The sequence below is a fragment of the Peromyscus eremicus genome, chromosome 18 (genome assembly GCF_949786415.1).
Source record: "Peromyscus eremicus chromosome 18, PerEre_H2_v1, whole genome shotgun sequence".
NCBI classification, from domain to species: domain Eukaryota; kingdom Metazoa; phylum Chordata; class Mammalia; order Rodentia; family Cricetidae; genus Peromyscus; species Peromyscus eremicus.
Window position 1 is genome coordinate 44,946,954 of NC_081434.1, and position 14,412 is coordinate 44,961,365.

General features: G+C 42.1%; 1 protein-coding gene across 1 annotated transcript in view; it reads right to left on the reverse strand.

Annotated features, from left to right (window-relative positions):
• The window catches only part of Polr3b (RNA polymerase III subunit B), a 110,116-nt gene that overhangs the window by 87,396 nt on the left and 8,308 nt on the right, over positions 1 to 14,412 (reverse strand). The window contains exons 5-9 of the mRNA XM_059245531.1: positions 12,717 to 12,792; positions 11,751 to 11,851; positions 9,741 to 9,832; positions 6,083 to 6,200; positions 4,363 to 4,471 (exon numbers count right to left, since the gene is read on the reverse strand). Coding sequence (XP_059101514.1) covers positions 4,363 to 4,471; positions 6,083 to 6,200; positions 9,741 to 9,832; positions 11,751 to 11,851; positions 12,717 to 12,792 — 496 coding nt within the window. The remainder of the gene's footprint in view (positions 1 to 4,362; positions 4,472 to 6,082; positions 6,201 to 9,740; positions 9,833 to 11,750; positions 11,852 to 12,716; positions 12,793 to 14,412) is intronic.

Here is a 14,412-nt window from a genome sequence, read left to right on the forward strand (position 1 = left end):
AGTCTTTAAAAAGAGAGTAAAATAATATAAAAAAATAAGGCATGTAAGGATGGAAAATATAACACAGGGAGTTTGGACCCTATATCGTGCTTTGTTAATTTTGGATTTTTTTGAATGCTAATGAACAGAGAACAACTGCGGAGAGACACTGGATTGTGGAAGGGACTGCTGAATTAAACCAGCCTATACTCTTTAGGGGTATCTTGGCTTCAAAATGGAAGTCAGACAATTGCTGGGTTGGGGAGAGGTTGTGCTTTTGTTTCCACAGGAAACTAAAAGCTATAGATTCCCTCAAAGTTAATTGAGATCACACTTGACTGGGGGAGACCTCCTGAGGATCCTGGCAACAGACATGAGGGAAAAAGCCAAGAAAGACGACAGGACAGGTGACATGTATGCTGATCCCTCTACATGGGAACACCTCTGAGACTGGATGAGACATGATACAGCTTGCTGGCTACAGAGTCCTCATGACTTATTACATGCCATCCTTACATATGGCATGGATAGAGGTCTGGTTACATAGTCCAAACAGACATAAAGGTAACAAATGCCTTTTACCTACTCAAACATAAAACAAAAAATAATCTTTAGCTGACTTGTGCATACCACACATTCAATATTTGTGTTAATGCCAATACAAATGTTACCTTTAAAAGTTTGTATGTTTTCAGAAAAAAAGGACCAGACACCAATGAAAACAAGTAGCTCAGGCAATTCAGCTTTTCAAAATGTCTCTGTTGCAGTTTCCTCAAAATTATGCACCCAGAACAACTTCAAAGCTGCTAGCTGAGATGGTCTAATGTCACAGACTACTATCCAGCCAAAACATCAGATTAAACTCTACACTTTCCCATCACACAGAGACTAAACAAAAGATAATACAACTAGTTTCCCCAGACCATTATCTCAATTTTCTTAGGGTCCCCTAAAGATGCCGTTGCCCCCAAACATCAGAAGCAATTTTAAGAATATGATGTACAAATTCCTAAGAGGTGGAGGAGCGTGGGGTTGGTCATTCAGAGGGCTACAGATGTTTGTCATTGCTTAGGGGGGTTGGTTGCAAATTGTGCCTGGTCATGGTAAGGGAGGAAACTAAGCAAAGGACATTACATCCAGGATCTTGTTCTAAAAAGAAAAAAAAGGGGATATAGGAGTGACAGGATAAAAGGGTAGATTATTGAATCTACTTTTAAATTAAAAAGTCAAATACTTGTCTCACATATTTTACACTGGAATTTTTGTATATTGATACAAATTTAAGGTTATTTTTGTTATATTGCATATATTTTTCTACTCTGGTATAAGGTAGTTTTATATATTGATACAAATTTAAGGTTATTTTTGTTATACTGTATACATGTTTCTATTCTTATATAAGGTAATTTGTATATTGATACAAACTTAAGATTTTTGTTATACTGTATATGTGTTTCTACTCTTGTTTAAGGCATTATACCTGTGTAGCTCATTTAACAATCTAATGTAAATTTCTAGTCTTTGAAAGTTATTATTACAAACTACATAGAATGATTAAGAAATACACGTTAGTGGTTAGTCATCTAACAATCAAACTCGTAGCCATGTTGGGCATGTTTTCAAGGTCAAACAAAGATATATTCTAGATAGATAGATGGTCTTCAAACACTTCAGAGATCAACAGAATATGACATCTAAGACGTTTTCATAACATAAGGCCTTTACTTGACCGTGAGACACATCTGCTCCTGGCAGCACCAATTTACTTTTAGAAAAGATTGGGCAATGAAGAACCTCCACATGGAGTTTGCTTTCATTTGTGGCAAAGTTAGCCACTGGGCAAAGAAATTTCCCTTGCCTAAACTGCTGACAGCATGCTGTCCAAACTGGACAAGCAAGACACAAAAGAAGGCGACTGCCAAACTTTGCCAAGACAAGGTAAGATAGTCCTTCAAAATTTCCTGCTTCACAAAAAAAGTCCTTCAGATATTCTAGGCCTGTAAGCTGAAGATGGATGTCCCAATATTACAGAGGAACCTTGGGTGACTGTCCAGGCAGCTAGCTGTTTCTGTCATTTCTACTTTTGGAAGTTGCTTGCTTTACACTTCTTATTTAATCAGGTAATATTATATTCTTCTTGAGTCTCTGATGGAGTTGAAGACAAGAAAGTTATGCTACAGTTTTCTTTGTTACCAAATTCAGAAAAGAAAATTACATAAGAGATATAAAGTATATAAGGTTGAGAGACTAAAAGCTTAAATTGTTTAACTAAAAAAATGTTTTGAGGTCTAAAATCATAGTTTTAGGTTGGTAATACAAGTTAGGATAGAAAGTAAATTAGGTACAAAACTTTGGACTCACTAAGATAGGATAGATAATACAGTACTTTCTCTGAATTTGCTAAATACAAATGGAATGGACATTGTGAATGTAATTCTTAGCTGATAATTGTCTTATTGTATATAATTTTACTGTGTTAGAGTTAAAACCTTTCCTTTTTATTTAGACAAAAAAGGGAAATGTTGTAAGATATTTGTATACTGTGTGAAGATGTATTTGTTGTGATTGGTGTAATAAAGAGCTGAATGGCCAATAGTGAGACAGGAAGAGGTTAGGCGGGACTGGTAGGGCCAGAGAGGACTATGGGAAGAAGAAAGGCAGAGTCACCAGACAGAGAGGAAACAGGAGTTGCAAGATGAAAGAAAGGTAAAAAGCCATGAGGCAAAATGCAGATTGTATAAATGGGTTAATTTAAGTTATAAGAGTTAGTGGGACAAAGCTAAGCTAAGGCAAGCTTCCATAATTAATAAGCAGTCTCTGTGTCATTATTTGGGAGTTGGCTGGTGGGACAGAAAAAGACTCATTACAGGAACACCCATAACTGGAACAGTCTGTCAATAGGTCTGTGTGATAACTAATCCCACTGTCAACTTGTTGAGGTTTAGAATCACTTCAAGACAGGCTTCCTGGCATGCTGTGGAGACTGTCTTGTTAGATTCTTGAGATGGGAAGGCACAGTGGCTCTGAATGGCAGCATGCCCCGGGTTGTGGTCCTGAACTTTATGAAAAGAGACCGAGAGCTGAGCACAAGCTCCCTCTTCTCTGCTTCCTGACCACAGAGGCGACTTTGCTGCCATGATGAACGGTGAGACAAGATAAAACCTTTTCCCAGATGCTGCTTTTATCATTTTGGTATTTGCCATCTGGTATTTTATCACAGCAACAGAGAAGACACCAAGTCTGCACGTACAACTATCACACCACATCCAAGATGTAGGTTACAAAACCAAAAACGAGCTGTGAAAGAATATGCACTGCGCATATCAACTAGACAGATCTATTTCTACTCATGAATATGTAAACCACCTCTTGAAAGACTCATGAGAAACTGGTAGTACTGTGTGGTTAGGAAAAGGGGGAGAAAGGGTCACTCCTCACTATGCCCTTGTACACTCTGGTATCTCCTAAAAACCAAAGAAAACAGATGAACATACAACTTCCTATTCCCAGAATCCCTTACCTGCCTAACTCTACCTTACCTAATTTTATATGAAAACCCACACTCTAGTGCTGGTGGGATGGCTCAGTGGGTACAGGTGCTACTGCCAAGCCTGATGAGCTGAGCTCCTCTGGAGTCCACGTGATGGACGGAGAGAACGGACTTCTACAGTTTGTCCTCTGGCACACGCACACACACACACACACACACACACACACACACACACACGTGATGGACGGAGAGAATGGACTTCTACAGTTTGTCCTCTGGCCTACACACATACACACACACACACACACACACACACACACACACACGATGGACGGAGAGAACGGACTTCTACAGTTTGTCCTCTGACCTACACACATACATACACACACACACACACACACACACACACACACACACACACACGTGATGGACGGAGAGAACGGACTTCTACAGTTTGTCCTCTGGCCTACACACATACACACACACACACACACACACACACACACACACACACGATGGACGGAGAGAACGGACTTCTACAGTTTGTCCTCTGACCTACACACATACATACACACACACACACACACACACACACACACACACACACACACACGTGATGGACGGAGAGAACGGACTTCTACAGTTTGTCCTCTGACCTACACACATACACACACACACACACACACACACACACACACACACACACACATTATAGACGGAGAGAACAGACTTCTACAGTTTGTCCTCTGGCCTACACATACACACACACAAACACACGTCAACAATCACACACATGTACATAAAAATAAATAAAATGTGATAAAAATTTTTAATTAATAAAGAAAAAAGCAGAGAAATTCTTTCTAGTTTCAGGAAGAGGGCTGTGGCCTTACCTTAAATATGATGACAATGGGTATATCTTCAGACAAAGTGTTGTGCCTCAGATAAAACCGTCCTTGCTTCACAGCCATGTTGGTTCTGCTTTTTTTCTCATGGGTGGAGCTACGAGGAAACACAATCCAGTTACACTGCATCCCGACCCAGGAGCTCCAACAGCAACTATCCTTAGCCAGTCGGGTTCAGCTGCTCAACAAATAAAATCATCCCTAATTAATTGGCTTTCAAAGGCACACAACTTTCTGCACTTCTGTGAACACTTAAAAACACCGCAGCTGTTTCTTCACGGTCCATCACGGTGGAGCTGTTGTGGTCGGTGATGGCTTCCGGCCTTTGACCTAGTCTCCCTTCCCTGTCCCTTGTGTGCTGCTGGCTGGATCTTGAGGAAAGGGCTCGTGAGCAGGCTGGCCTTGAACTTGCTACATAAGGATGATCTTGAACCCCTGCTCCTCCTTGAGCAAAGATTACAGTTATGTGCCACAGTGCCCAGCTTTTCACTTCTTTCACTTTTATTCTACATGAATTACTTTGATCCAATGTAGGGCATATATTCATGACTGATTTTTCTTGAAGAGAAAAATCTCAAAATGGGCCAGCCCACATTCTGAGAAGAAATGGGTTTGAAAATTAGTAACACAAGTAAGTTCCCCACAGTTTGGGCACACAGTGAAACGAAAGTTATCCTAATTTAGCTCCTTCTATCGGTGTCTCTGGTATGAGATTCCTAACAGACTTGAAACATTTCAAAAGCCCTTTTCAACCGTGACAGTAGCACATATTAAGTGCCTACTATGCGGATGCCGTGTGGCACATGAGTTCTAATCCCCACAAGACAACACTTACTGAGCGCTCCCTCTAAACCACATCCGAGCAAACGGAGACTTTGCTGTGCCAGACAGAAAGATGACCTTCTGGATCCAAATCCAGAGTGGTATGGCTCCAAAACTGTGTACAGTTCAAAGAGATGGATACTGAGGACCTTCTACATTCAAGGTGACCCTGAGCTTAGTTATGAAATGGAAACAGTGTCGTTTATCCTGAAGGAATGTGGTGACAGTTAAAACACATAATATACCAAAGGAACTGACTGGTTCCTATTAAGTCTTAGGTGAGCAGAAAGTGGCCATTACTTTAGCTGCCTCTCCACTGAAAAGAAGCCTGCAAACCCCTAGGCTAACGGGTCAGTAAGGCCACAGGAAGAGAAGCTCCTGCCCGCTGACGTCTTACCTATGCTACAATCCTCCTGCTCTCATACCCTCACGTTTCAAACCTCATGAGAACAGAAGTTGCGGAAGTCTACAGGACGCTGCTGCTGTAGATGACAGGCGCGCTGTGGAAACGCCAGTCTGGACAGCTAACGACAGCATGCAGAGTCCACGGTACAATCCAGGCAATAATACAGACAACAGTCCTTGCTCACAAAAGCCCGAAGAGGAGTGTGAAAACCTTCAGGAGTGCTTTTGTGTGTTTTCTTTAAAAGTTTCTTAATTTAATGCTATCAATTAATAAGTACACAAATTAACTAGTGTCCTTCCAAATGCCACCTTACCTTTCCAATACTGAAATCAATATTGTGTTTGTAGACTTACACAACAGGTGAGTTTTATATACACTATCTTCTATTGAGAGAAATACTGTCCCCACCACAGGAGAAGGCAACCACCCACTATTGCTGAAGTGATTAGAATTTTGAAGAACGCCGTCTGTTCCCCATACCTGGTAACCGAAGCTCCAACGGCCCCTTTCCTGTCCGCCTCCACGATGATCCTGTTCTTGGACAGCTGCTCTTGGATAAGAATGACTTTTTCGACTCCTTTAACAATGAAGTAGCCGCCTGCCCAAAGGAAACAAGAAAAGCTCACCACCTCTCCTGCAACCAGTGTGAGCAGGTGAGGTGGTCTCCAGAGTGCCAATACAGCCTGGCCCTGAGCCTCCTGCACCCACCTCTCCAGAGCCCAGATTACAGTCATGCCTATGATCACTTCTTCAGGCACCAGGAACCACTCACTTGAAGGAGCTGTGACACTGTGCTGTGAATAGATGACAGTATCAGCACATGGCTTCACACAGAGGGACCAGAGCTGACACACCTCCTGAAGACAGTGTGTCTGACTGGTCTGCTGTCCTGGCTAGCATTGTTGTCAAGGTGACGCACTAGAAAGAGGGAACCTCACCTGATGAGCTGCCTCCATCTTGTGGGCCTGGTGGGCATGTCTATGGGGCAGTGTCTGGATTGCTAACTGATGTAAGAGGGCCTAGCCCACCGTTCCCTCCCTAGACAGATGGGCCTGAGCCATAAGAGAGATGAACATAAGCCCAGGAGCAAGCCAGACGGCAGTGTCCCTCATGGCTTCTGCCTCAGTTCCCGCTTGAACTCCTGAACTAACTCCTCTCAATGAGAGATTATGACCTGGAAGAGAAGCTAAGTAAATCTCTCTTCTAGCTGCTTTGGTCAAAGTGTTTATCACAGCAACAGGAAAGAAGACAAGAATTAGACCAGAAGTGGGTGTTCCTGTAGTGGACCTGGCCATGTTGGTCTGAGGAGGACTATGGAGAAGCATCTGGAACTTGGGGCTAGAAAAGCCACTGAGTGCTCAGAGAATAATAGGTTGTTCCGTGGAAACCTGGACGGTAAGAACACTGAAAAGGCAGACAATGGGGCCTGGCTTGTAGACTCAGAGGGAAGCAAACGCTCTATTAGGACTGACTGTGTGGTATTTTTCCTTAAGAATCTGTGGAAGTGAAACCTTCTGGTTTACTGAGACAGTGAGGCTGGCTGCCTGGGAAGGAGAAACAGTGGTGATTAATGAGAGACCAACATCAGTGATGAGAGATCTTCTGGGAAGTATGTCCTCAGTGTAAGCACAGAGAAGCTGTGGTCCAGAAGGGACCAGGGCTGCATCTTAAGCTGACAGCAGAACTTGACAATGTTAAGAGTCTTCTACGTGGTAGTGGCTTGGCAGTGTCAAAGCTGCAGGACTGAAGGAGTCATGAAGAGAAGCTGAGGCCTGGCACCATGCAAAGACGGACCAGGAGAGGTCACTGGCGAAAGTGAAGCCTCAGTTGAAGTGGAGACTCAAGATGCTGGAGATGCCTGGATCATGGGAAGTCCAACAAGGACAGTGGCGGGTGTGCAGTAGAGCTGGTCTGTACTGTGTGACAGCTATGTGTGCTGCAGATGGCAGATCCAGAGAAAGGGAGTAGTCCAAGCCTTCCGGAGCCAGAAGATCATGAGTACGGGCTGGGCAGTGCTGGCACACACCTTTAATCCCAGCGCTCGGGAGGCAGAGCCAGGTGGATCTCTGTGAGTTCGAGGCCAGCCTGGTCTACAGAGCAAGATCCAGGACAGGCACCAAAACTACACAGAGAAACCCTGTCTCAAAAAACAAACAAAACAAAACAAAACAAAACAAAACAAAACAACCCACAAAAAATAAAACAACAAAAAAAAGAACATGACTGCATCTCAGATGTCAGACACTGAACTTTTTACATTGTTAGATTTTGATTTTGCTTTGATCTGATTGCAACTGTGCCCTGTCCTCCTTCTTGGAGTAAGGAAGTATATAATTTTTTGGGGCTTTATAGAGGTGCATGAATTAAGAGTCTTTGAATTTTTAAGGAGACACTGAACCTTTAAAGCACTGCAGTTTTTAAAGACTGTTGGGCTTTGAAGGTTGTACTGCATTTTGTATTATGATATTAACATGAGATATTGGGAACCAGCCAGAAGGAAAAACTGTGGTTTAACAGTGACGTGTCTGTGTGTCAAGCTGCCAAGGGGTGAAGGTACTGGTTAATTCTGCTGTGGGAAGAGGGACCCTCAACTGAAGAACTGCCTTCGTCAGACCATCCTGCAGGCATGTCCAGGGGGCACTGTCTTGGTTGCTCACTGACATGGGAAGGCTCAGCCCACATGGGCAGTACATTCCTCAGGCAGGTGGGCCTGGGCTGCATAGGAAAGGCAGAGGGCCAGGAGCCTGGGAGGAAGCCAGAAAGCAGCATTCTTCTGTGGTTTCTGCTTCAATTCCTGCTTGAGCTCCTCCCTGACGACCCTCAATGACAGACTGTGACCTGGAAGTGTAAGCCAAATAAACCCCTTCCCCGCCAACCTTCTTTTGGTCAAGGTGTGTACCATGGTAACAGAGAAACAATCTATAACATCCACATATTTTACCAAGCCAACAGGTGTACCAGGCAAATGAAACAAAAAATGTATTAAACAGATGGATCTTTAGATCTCTTAAGCACAGGAATAACCTGGGTCTTCAATGGCCCTGACACTTGCTCCAACTTTTCTAACAAATCAGGAACAATAGTAGACCGTGATTAGGTTTATACTGAATAAATATGTTTATATTGAACAAAACTCATGGGCCGTTATTAGATATTTTTTTCACATAATTCAGGAATCGTATAGAATGAGATTTTGTCTTATCTGCAAAATATAAGCAAAGCCAAGGAAATACATTTAACTTATGAAAAACTTGGTTAGAATCTAGCAAAGTAAGGTTCTTACTATTTCTTTCTAAAAGCAACCAGGTGAAGTGGCACAGGCCTGTAAGCTCGGCCCTTGGGAGGTATAGGCAAGAGGATCAGGTGATCAAGGCCAGCCTTAGCTATAGAGTAAGTAAGTTTAAGGCCAGCCTGTGCTACGTGAGACCATGTCTCCTTAAAAACAACCAAATAAGCAAACAAACAACAACAAAATCCTCCTGGATGCAAGGAGTTCCAGTAAAGCAACTATAAGTGAGTTTAAAGGCATTTGGAGAAACTTTGTGTTCTGTTGTTTAAAATTCTTATCAAAAATAGTCTAGAAATCAGCACAAAAATATAAATTTTAAGAGCTTAAACAACAGCAAAAATGTTTTCATTTTTCTCCTTTTTCTACATTTAACACAGACTAGTTATCTACTGGGGTCTTTTCAGAATAGCTTAGACAGTAACTTTGTGAGAGTCTCCAATTTCACGTCTATCAAAAGAAACTACTGAACAAAGGCAGAAAGAAAGAACAAGCCCTGGCAATAAGTCAGAGGGTAAGCTACTAAAATGTTAAAGCTAACAAAAGAATCGCGTATTTTTAGAAATCTAGAATAAAGCTGGCGCCAAATCTCCAGAAGTTTATGAGCACAGTTTTCCCACCAGTCCATTGGAAGCAGCAAGGCTACAGCAGACAGAACAACAGGAAAAAGAACAGAGCAAGGAGAGGGGGGGAGGGCACCCCAGTCATCACACAAGGAGAGGGAGGAGGGCACCCCAGTCATCACACAAGGAGAGGGAGGAGGGCACCCCAGTCATCACACAAGGAGAGGGAGGAGGGCACCCCAGTCATCACACAAGGAGAGGGGAGGAGGGCACCCCAGTCATCACACACCTGGGTCCAATGGACATTCGTTCAGTTTGGCAAACTCTGCTGGAGTTTTCCCCGTCAGCACACAGTTTGAACTTCGCAGCATGATGGGCATTCTGTTTAAAGTAAAACAAAGAAAGTTATTCTGCACAGATTGAGGCGTAAAAAACGCAGTGAATACACGCAGAGGGGCCTGCATCTCTGGGTACCATGTTAGAAGATGGTCAGGATGTTAGAAGATTCCATGAGAGAGCCAAGGGAAACCAAAGATTTCCCAGACACACTGTCTGGGACAGACAACAAAACTCTACAGCTGTGCTGGATAACAACAACGGCACAGCTGAGGAGAGAATTACTAAGTGGGAGAAACTATCAAGAATGTTGTTTTAGGAAGACTAAGAGGTGGACTCCATGAAGAAGAGTATAAGCACCACATAAGAGCAAAATGGTCTAAAGCACACCTATCCAGACTTGTAGACAAACTTACTCACAGGGGAAGAGGCTGTGGATTTTAAAGATGTGTGAGAGCCTTCACAGTACTATCTACACAGAATAAACAAAGGGCCACACCTAAACACACAACATGGCAAAGTGGAACAGAGGGTGTAAAACAAGAGCAAAGGCAGATTACCAAAAAGAGAACTGAGTAGACTCACAGAACTCAACAGAGAAAGAACAACCTACATCTGGGTATTCTGTTAGTACCACATGGAGGTCACGTAGAGATGTTTTCAAAATAATAAGACCCTCATTAATGAAATTTCTAGAAGAAAGTTTCCATCTTCAGAAGATGGAAAATAAACACCAAACCAAAGTCTGACATGAAAAACTGTGCAAGGGGCTGAATGATGACTTGTGGTCCAGAGCACCAGCCACTCTTCCAGAGGACACTGCTTCAGTTTCCAGCACCCACACGATGCTCACAACCATCTCCAACTCCAGTTCTAGGGGATCTGATGCTGTCTTTTGCCCACTTTCGGAACAAAGCACACATGTAGTACACATACATACATGTAGATAAAACACCTATACACATAAAAGTAAATCTTTAAAAAAAGAAAACAAAAACAAATACACAGAAATATAACTAAATGTTAACTTTCTACAACAACGATTTTGAATTTATGGGTTAAAACACAAGACAAGAGGAACTCGGCATAACCAAAGTCAAGGACTTGACCCAAGTCAAAGCCCTCTGAGAGGTTACTCTTCCTAAAAGAAAAATAAAGATATTATACTCAAAATTTGTTAAGTTATGTGTTTAATTCTAGAGTAACACAGACAGAAATGATACACATCTTTCAGAGCAGGTAGAAGAAAGAAAGGAGCTCCCATTAACCCAAAGTGGAGCGAAGGAGAAAACATAAAAATTCAAAGTTGGAAAGATTTCAAGTACAGAATACACTGACAGAAATATGTGTGAATACATACTTCTATACATGTAAACAGTGTGTGTGTATGATAGATGTAAATGAGCTACATTCCCCAACAAATTAAAAAAATCTAGGTACCTCAAGAAAACCAAAAACATTTTAAATTCATAACTATTTCTACAGAAGACTCAACACATGTCCCTAATTAGGAAAAGCACATTCCAAAAATCCTAGCTGACCCTATCCATTGTATTTCAAACTTCTTCCATAACTACTGCTACACATAAATAAATGTCTAGGGAAACTACGCACAGGATACAGCAAGAAGCCCAGTGCAGGAGAAGTCAATGAAATCCTAACTGACCTACTAAGCGCTTATTGATGGTGTCACCTAACTGACCTACTAAGCGCTCACTGCTGGTGTCAGGAGAAGAAAAGAGAAGCATTTTCCTCAGCTTTACAAAATGTTCTACAATTACTAGGAACCACAGCTCTGCCTGGCCCTTCATCTAAGGATCCAAAAAGTAATTCCAAGAGATGGGTACTGCTTCCAGCACACTTCAGATGAGGGAGCCAGGCAAGAGGACTTATTAGTTTGCTTAAGATCACATTATGGGGCTGATTTCCAGGCAGTGGCTCCAACAGCAACTTCCCTTCTCACCTGCCAATGGGTAAGGCGTTGCGGATTATCCTCTGGCTGCCTCGGGTATACTCAATGTCCACCGTGATGGGGGCAGAGTACGTCATGTCCCTCAAACGGCACTGGAACAAAATCACAGTTACTGAACTTCCCTCAAGTCTACTTTCCCCAGGAAATGGGTGACATCATGTATTGGCCTACGTATTGATAGAGCATGCCTGGTCCTGCAGAGCAAAGATGGAACAATAATCCTGCAGCACTTTTCTTCTCATCAGCCTGGCACAAAGGACTAGTTTGTTTCCATCATTACAACAATCAGATTATTCCTTGCAAATCCATCCATAGAAACTAATTAATGTGGCTGGTTATACTGTTTAAAATGGTTAACAATCATAAAGGTAAGAAAAGTATGTGTGTGTGTATGCATGTGTGTGTAAACTATATCACAAAATACCTTACCAAGACATCATTATACACAAACCAATCATCACACCACTCTACCAACTTCTGAATCATCAGGGGGATTTTAGAAATTGCTGGGACATGTGTTAACTTCATGTGATAACAAGCTAAAGGATATCTTTGGCTGAGCCACGAGAAAGCACACGCAGACTCTCCAGTGCCTTCACATTATTACACTGACAGTTACTGACGTATTATACTGACATGGTGGCTTATAGCTTCAAAAGAGAGTTTCTCCAAACATTAGCCAATTCTTGGTGTTAAATCTCGTCTGTGGCTTCTACTGAAAGCCAGGTTTAAGTTTCTTTTAACTTTTACAACAATGTCTGAGATTTTAAACTTTAAGTTTTCTATTCCTGACCAATAAAAATTGCTTATTTGGGGTTGAAGGAATGGCTTGGGGTTAAGAGCACTGGCTGCTCTACCAGAGGACCCAGTTTCAATTAAAACAATCTCAAGAATATACATTAAGAGCAGACTCTAGGTCAAAACGAACAAGTCCAAGTAAGGTAAGATGCACAGTACCTCATGGGGGGACACTGGTCTCGTTACATTGAAGCTTTCTTCAACATCAGGAAGTCCAACATAGATATTAAGATATCTGAAAGGCAATTTTATTTCATCAATTTATGTCTTTACAGAACACACACAAGTGTCCATCAGTCTTTGAAAAGCGCCTCCCTTGCTGAGGATGACAAACGAAAGTGAGAACTGACATCTTCTTGAAGTGGTAGTTCATACAGCTTTAAAAAGAGAGGAAATGCTATCAAAGTATTTCTGCACTCTGTGTGTGTGTGTGTGTGTGTGTGTGTGTGTGTGTGTGTGTGTGTGATGTCTCCAGGTGCACTGGAGACGACATTAATGCTGGGCTGTTGTTTCCATTGCTTTTCACCCTATGTATTTTTAAAGATTTATTTTTGAAAATACACTGTGTGCATGCATGGTACCTGCAGAAGCCGGAAGATGGCACTGGCTCCCTGGGAACTGGAGTTACACAGGGCTGTCAGCCATGGTGTGGGTGCTGGAAACTGAACCCAGGTCCTCTGCAAGTGCAATCAGTGCTCTTAACTGCTAAGCCATCTCTCCAGCACCTCTACCTTATTTTCTGAGACAGGGTCTTTCACTGAACATGAATTAACCAACTGAGCTAGTTACATTCAAGCTCTGTAACATGCCTGCCTTCATACCCCCAGTGCTGTGGTGAGATGTATGCACTGCTGCACCCAGCTTTTACATGAGGGCCTGGGATCCAAATTCAGCACACTATCCACATAACCATCCCTCTGCTCTCCTTTAAAAAATAATGCAGATAACATTTGCAAGTAAAAATATATGGATAAAAGGGTTTACTGTGTAACTCACTGTGTCATACTACAGTTTCCATGACAAGACTGATTTTTTTTCTCTTAAATTTTATTTTATTTTGTAGGGGAGGTTGCAAAGGCAGAGGGTGAATACAAACGGATGGGGAAATGAATGAGGTGGAAATACATGATGAGAAAGACACAAAGAATAAAAAGGAGAAGAAAAGATAATGCAGGTTTTATTAGAAAAATACTAGAGCTGGTTCTATATAAGTAATGCCCAATGGAACAACAATGTGTGAGGCATTGCCTGTGCTATGTGAGCATTCAAGTTTTTGTTGTATTAAACAAGAAGGAGGACTTAAGAGATGAAAATAAATGTTCATCGGTGTAAAAGGAGGGAGGGTAATGGGAAACTAGTGATGTGGTTAGAAACTGGGTGAAAAGAACTCGGAAGGAAGCAACAACTTTTGAAGATTTTGTCTGGCAAAGATCTAAGTCTTCTCATGACAGTATTTTGGTGCCGCCCAAAAGCACAGAATTGAAAGTAACCATGAATCAAGTACAAACATGACTGAATTACCATGGAATAATGTAACTGCACTAGAATAGAAAGGAAGAACAGCATCCTTGGAAACAGCAGTTTGACTGTATCCTGTCAGGCTGAAGACAGGAAGAATGGTGTGCAACTGTCTTCCAGCTAGTGAACGCTCTTCCTGCAGACCTATCAGTGACCCTGAGGTTACTCTGTGTAAAACACGAGGCTGACATTTTAAAACATTATAGATATATGAGCCACATTTCTCACTGTCAGGAAATAAGGAAAGGAAGAGTGTTGGGATGAGTTGGTACTGCTGGCTCAGAACCAGGGGCACCAGTCTGAAGTCTCTAATATAAACAAAATGGACAGGACATAG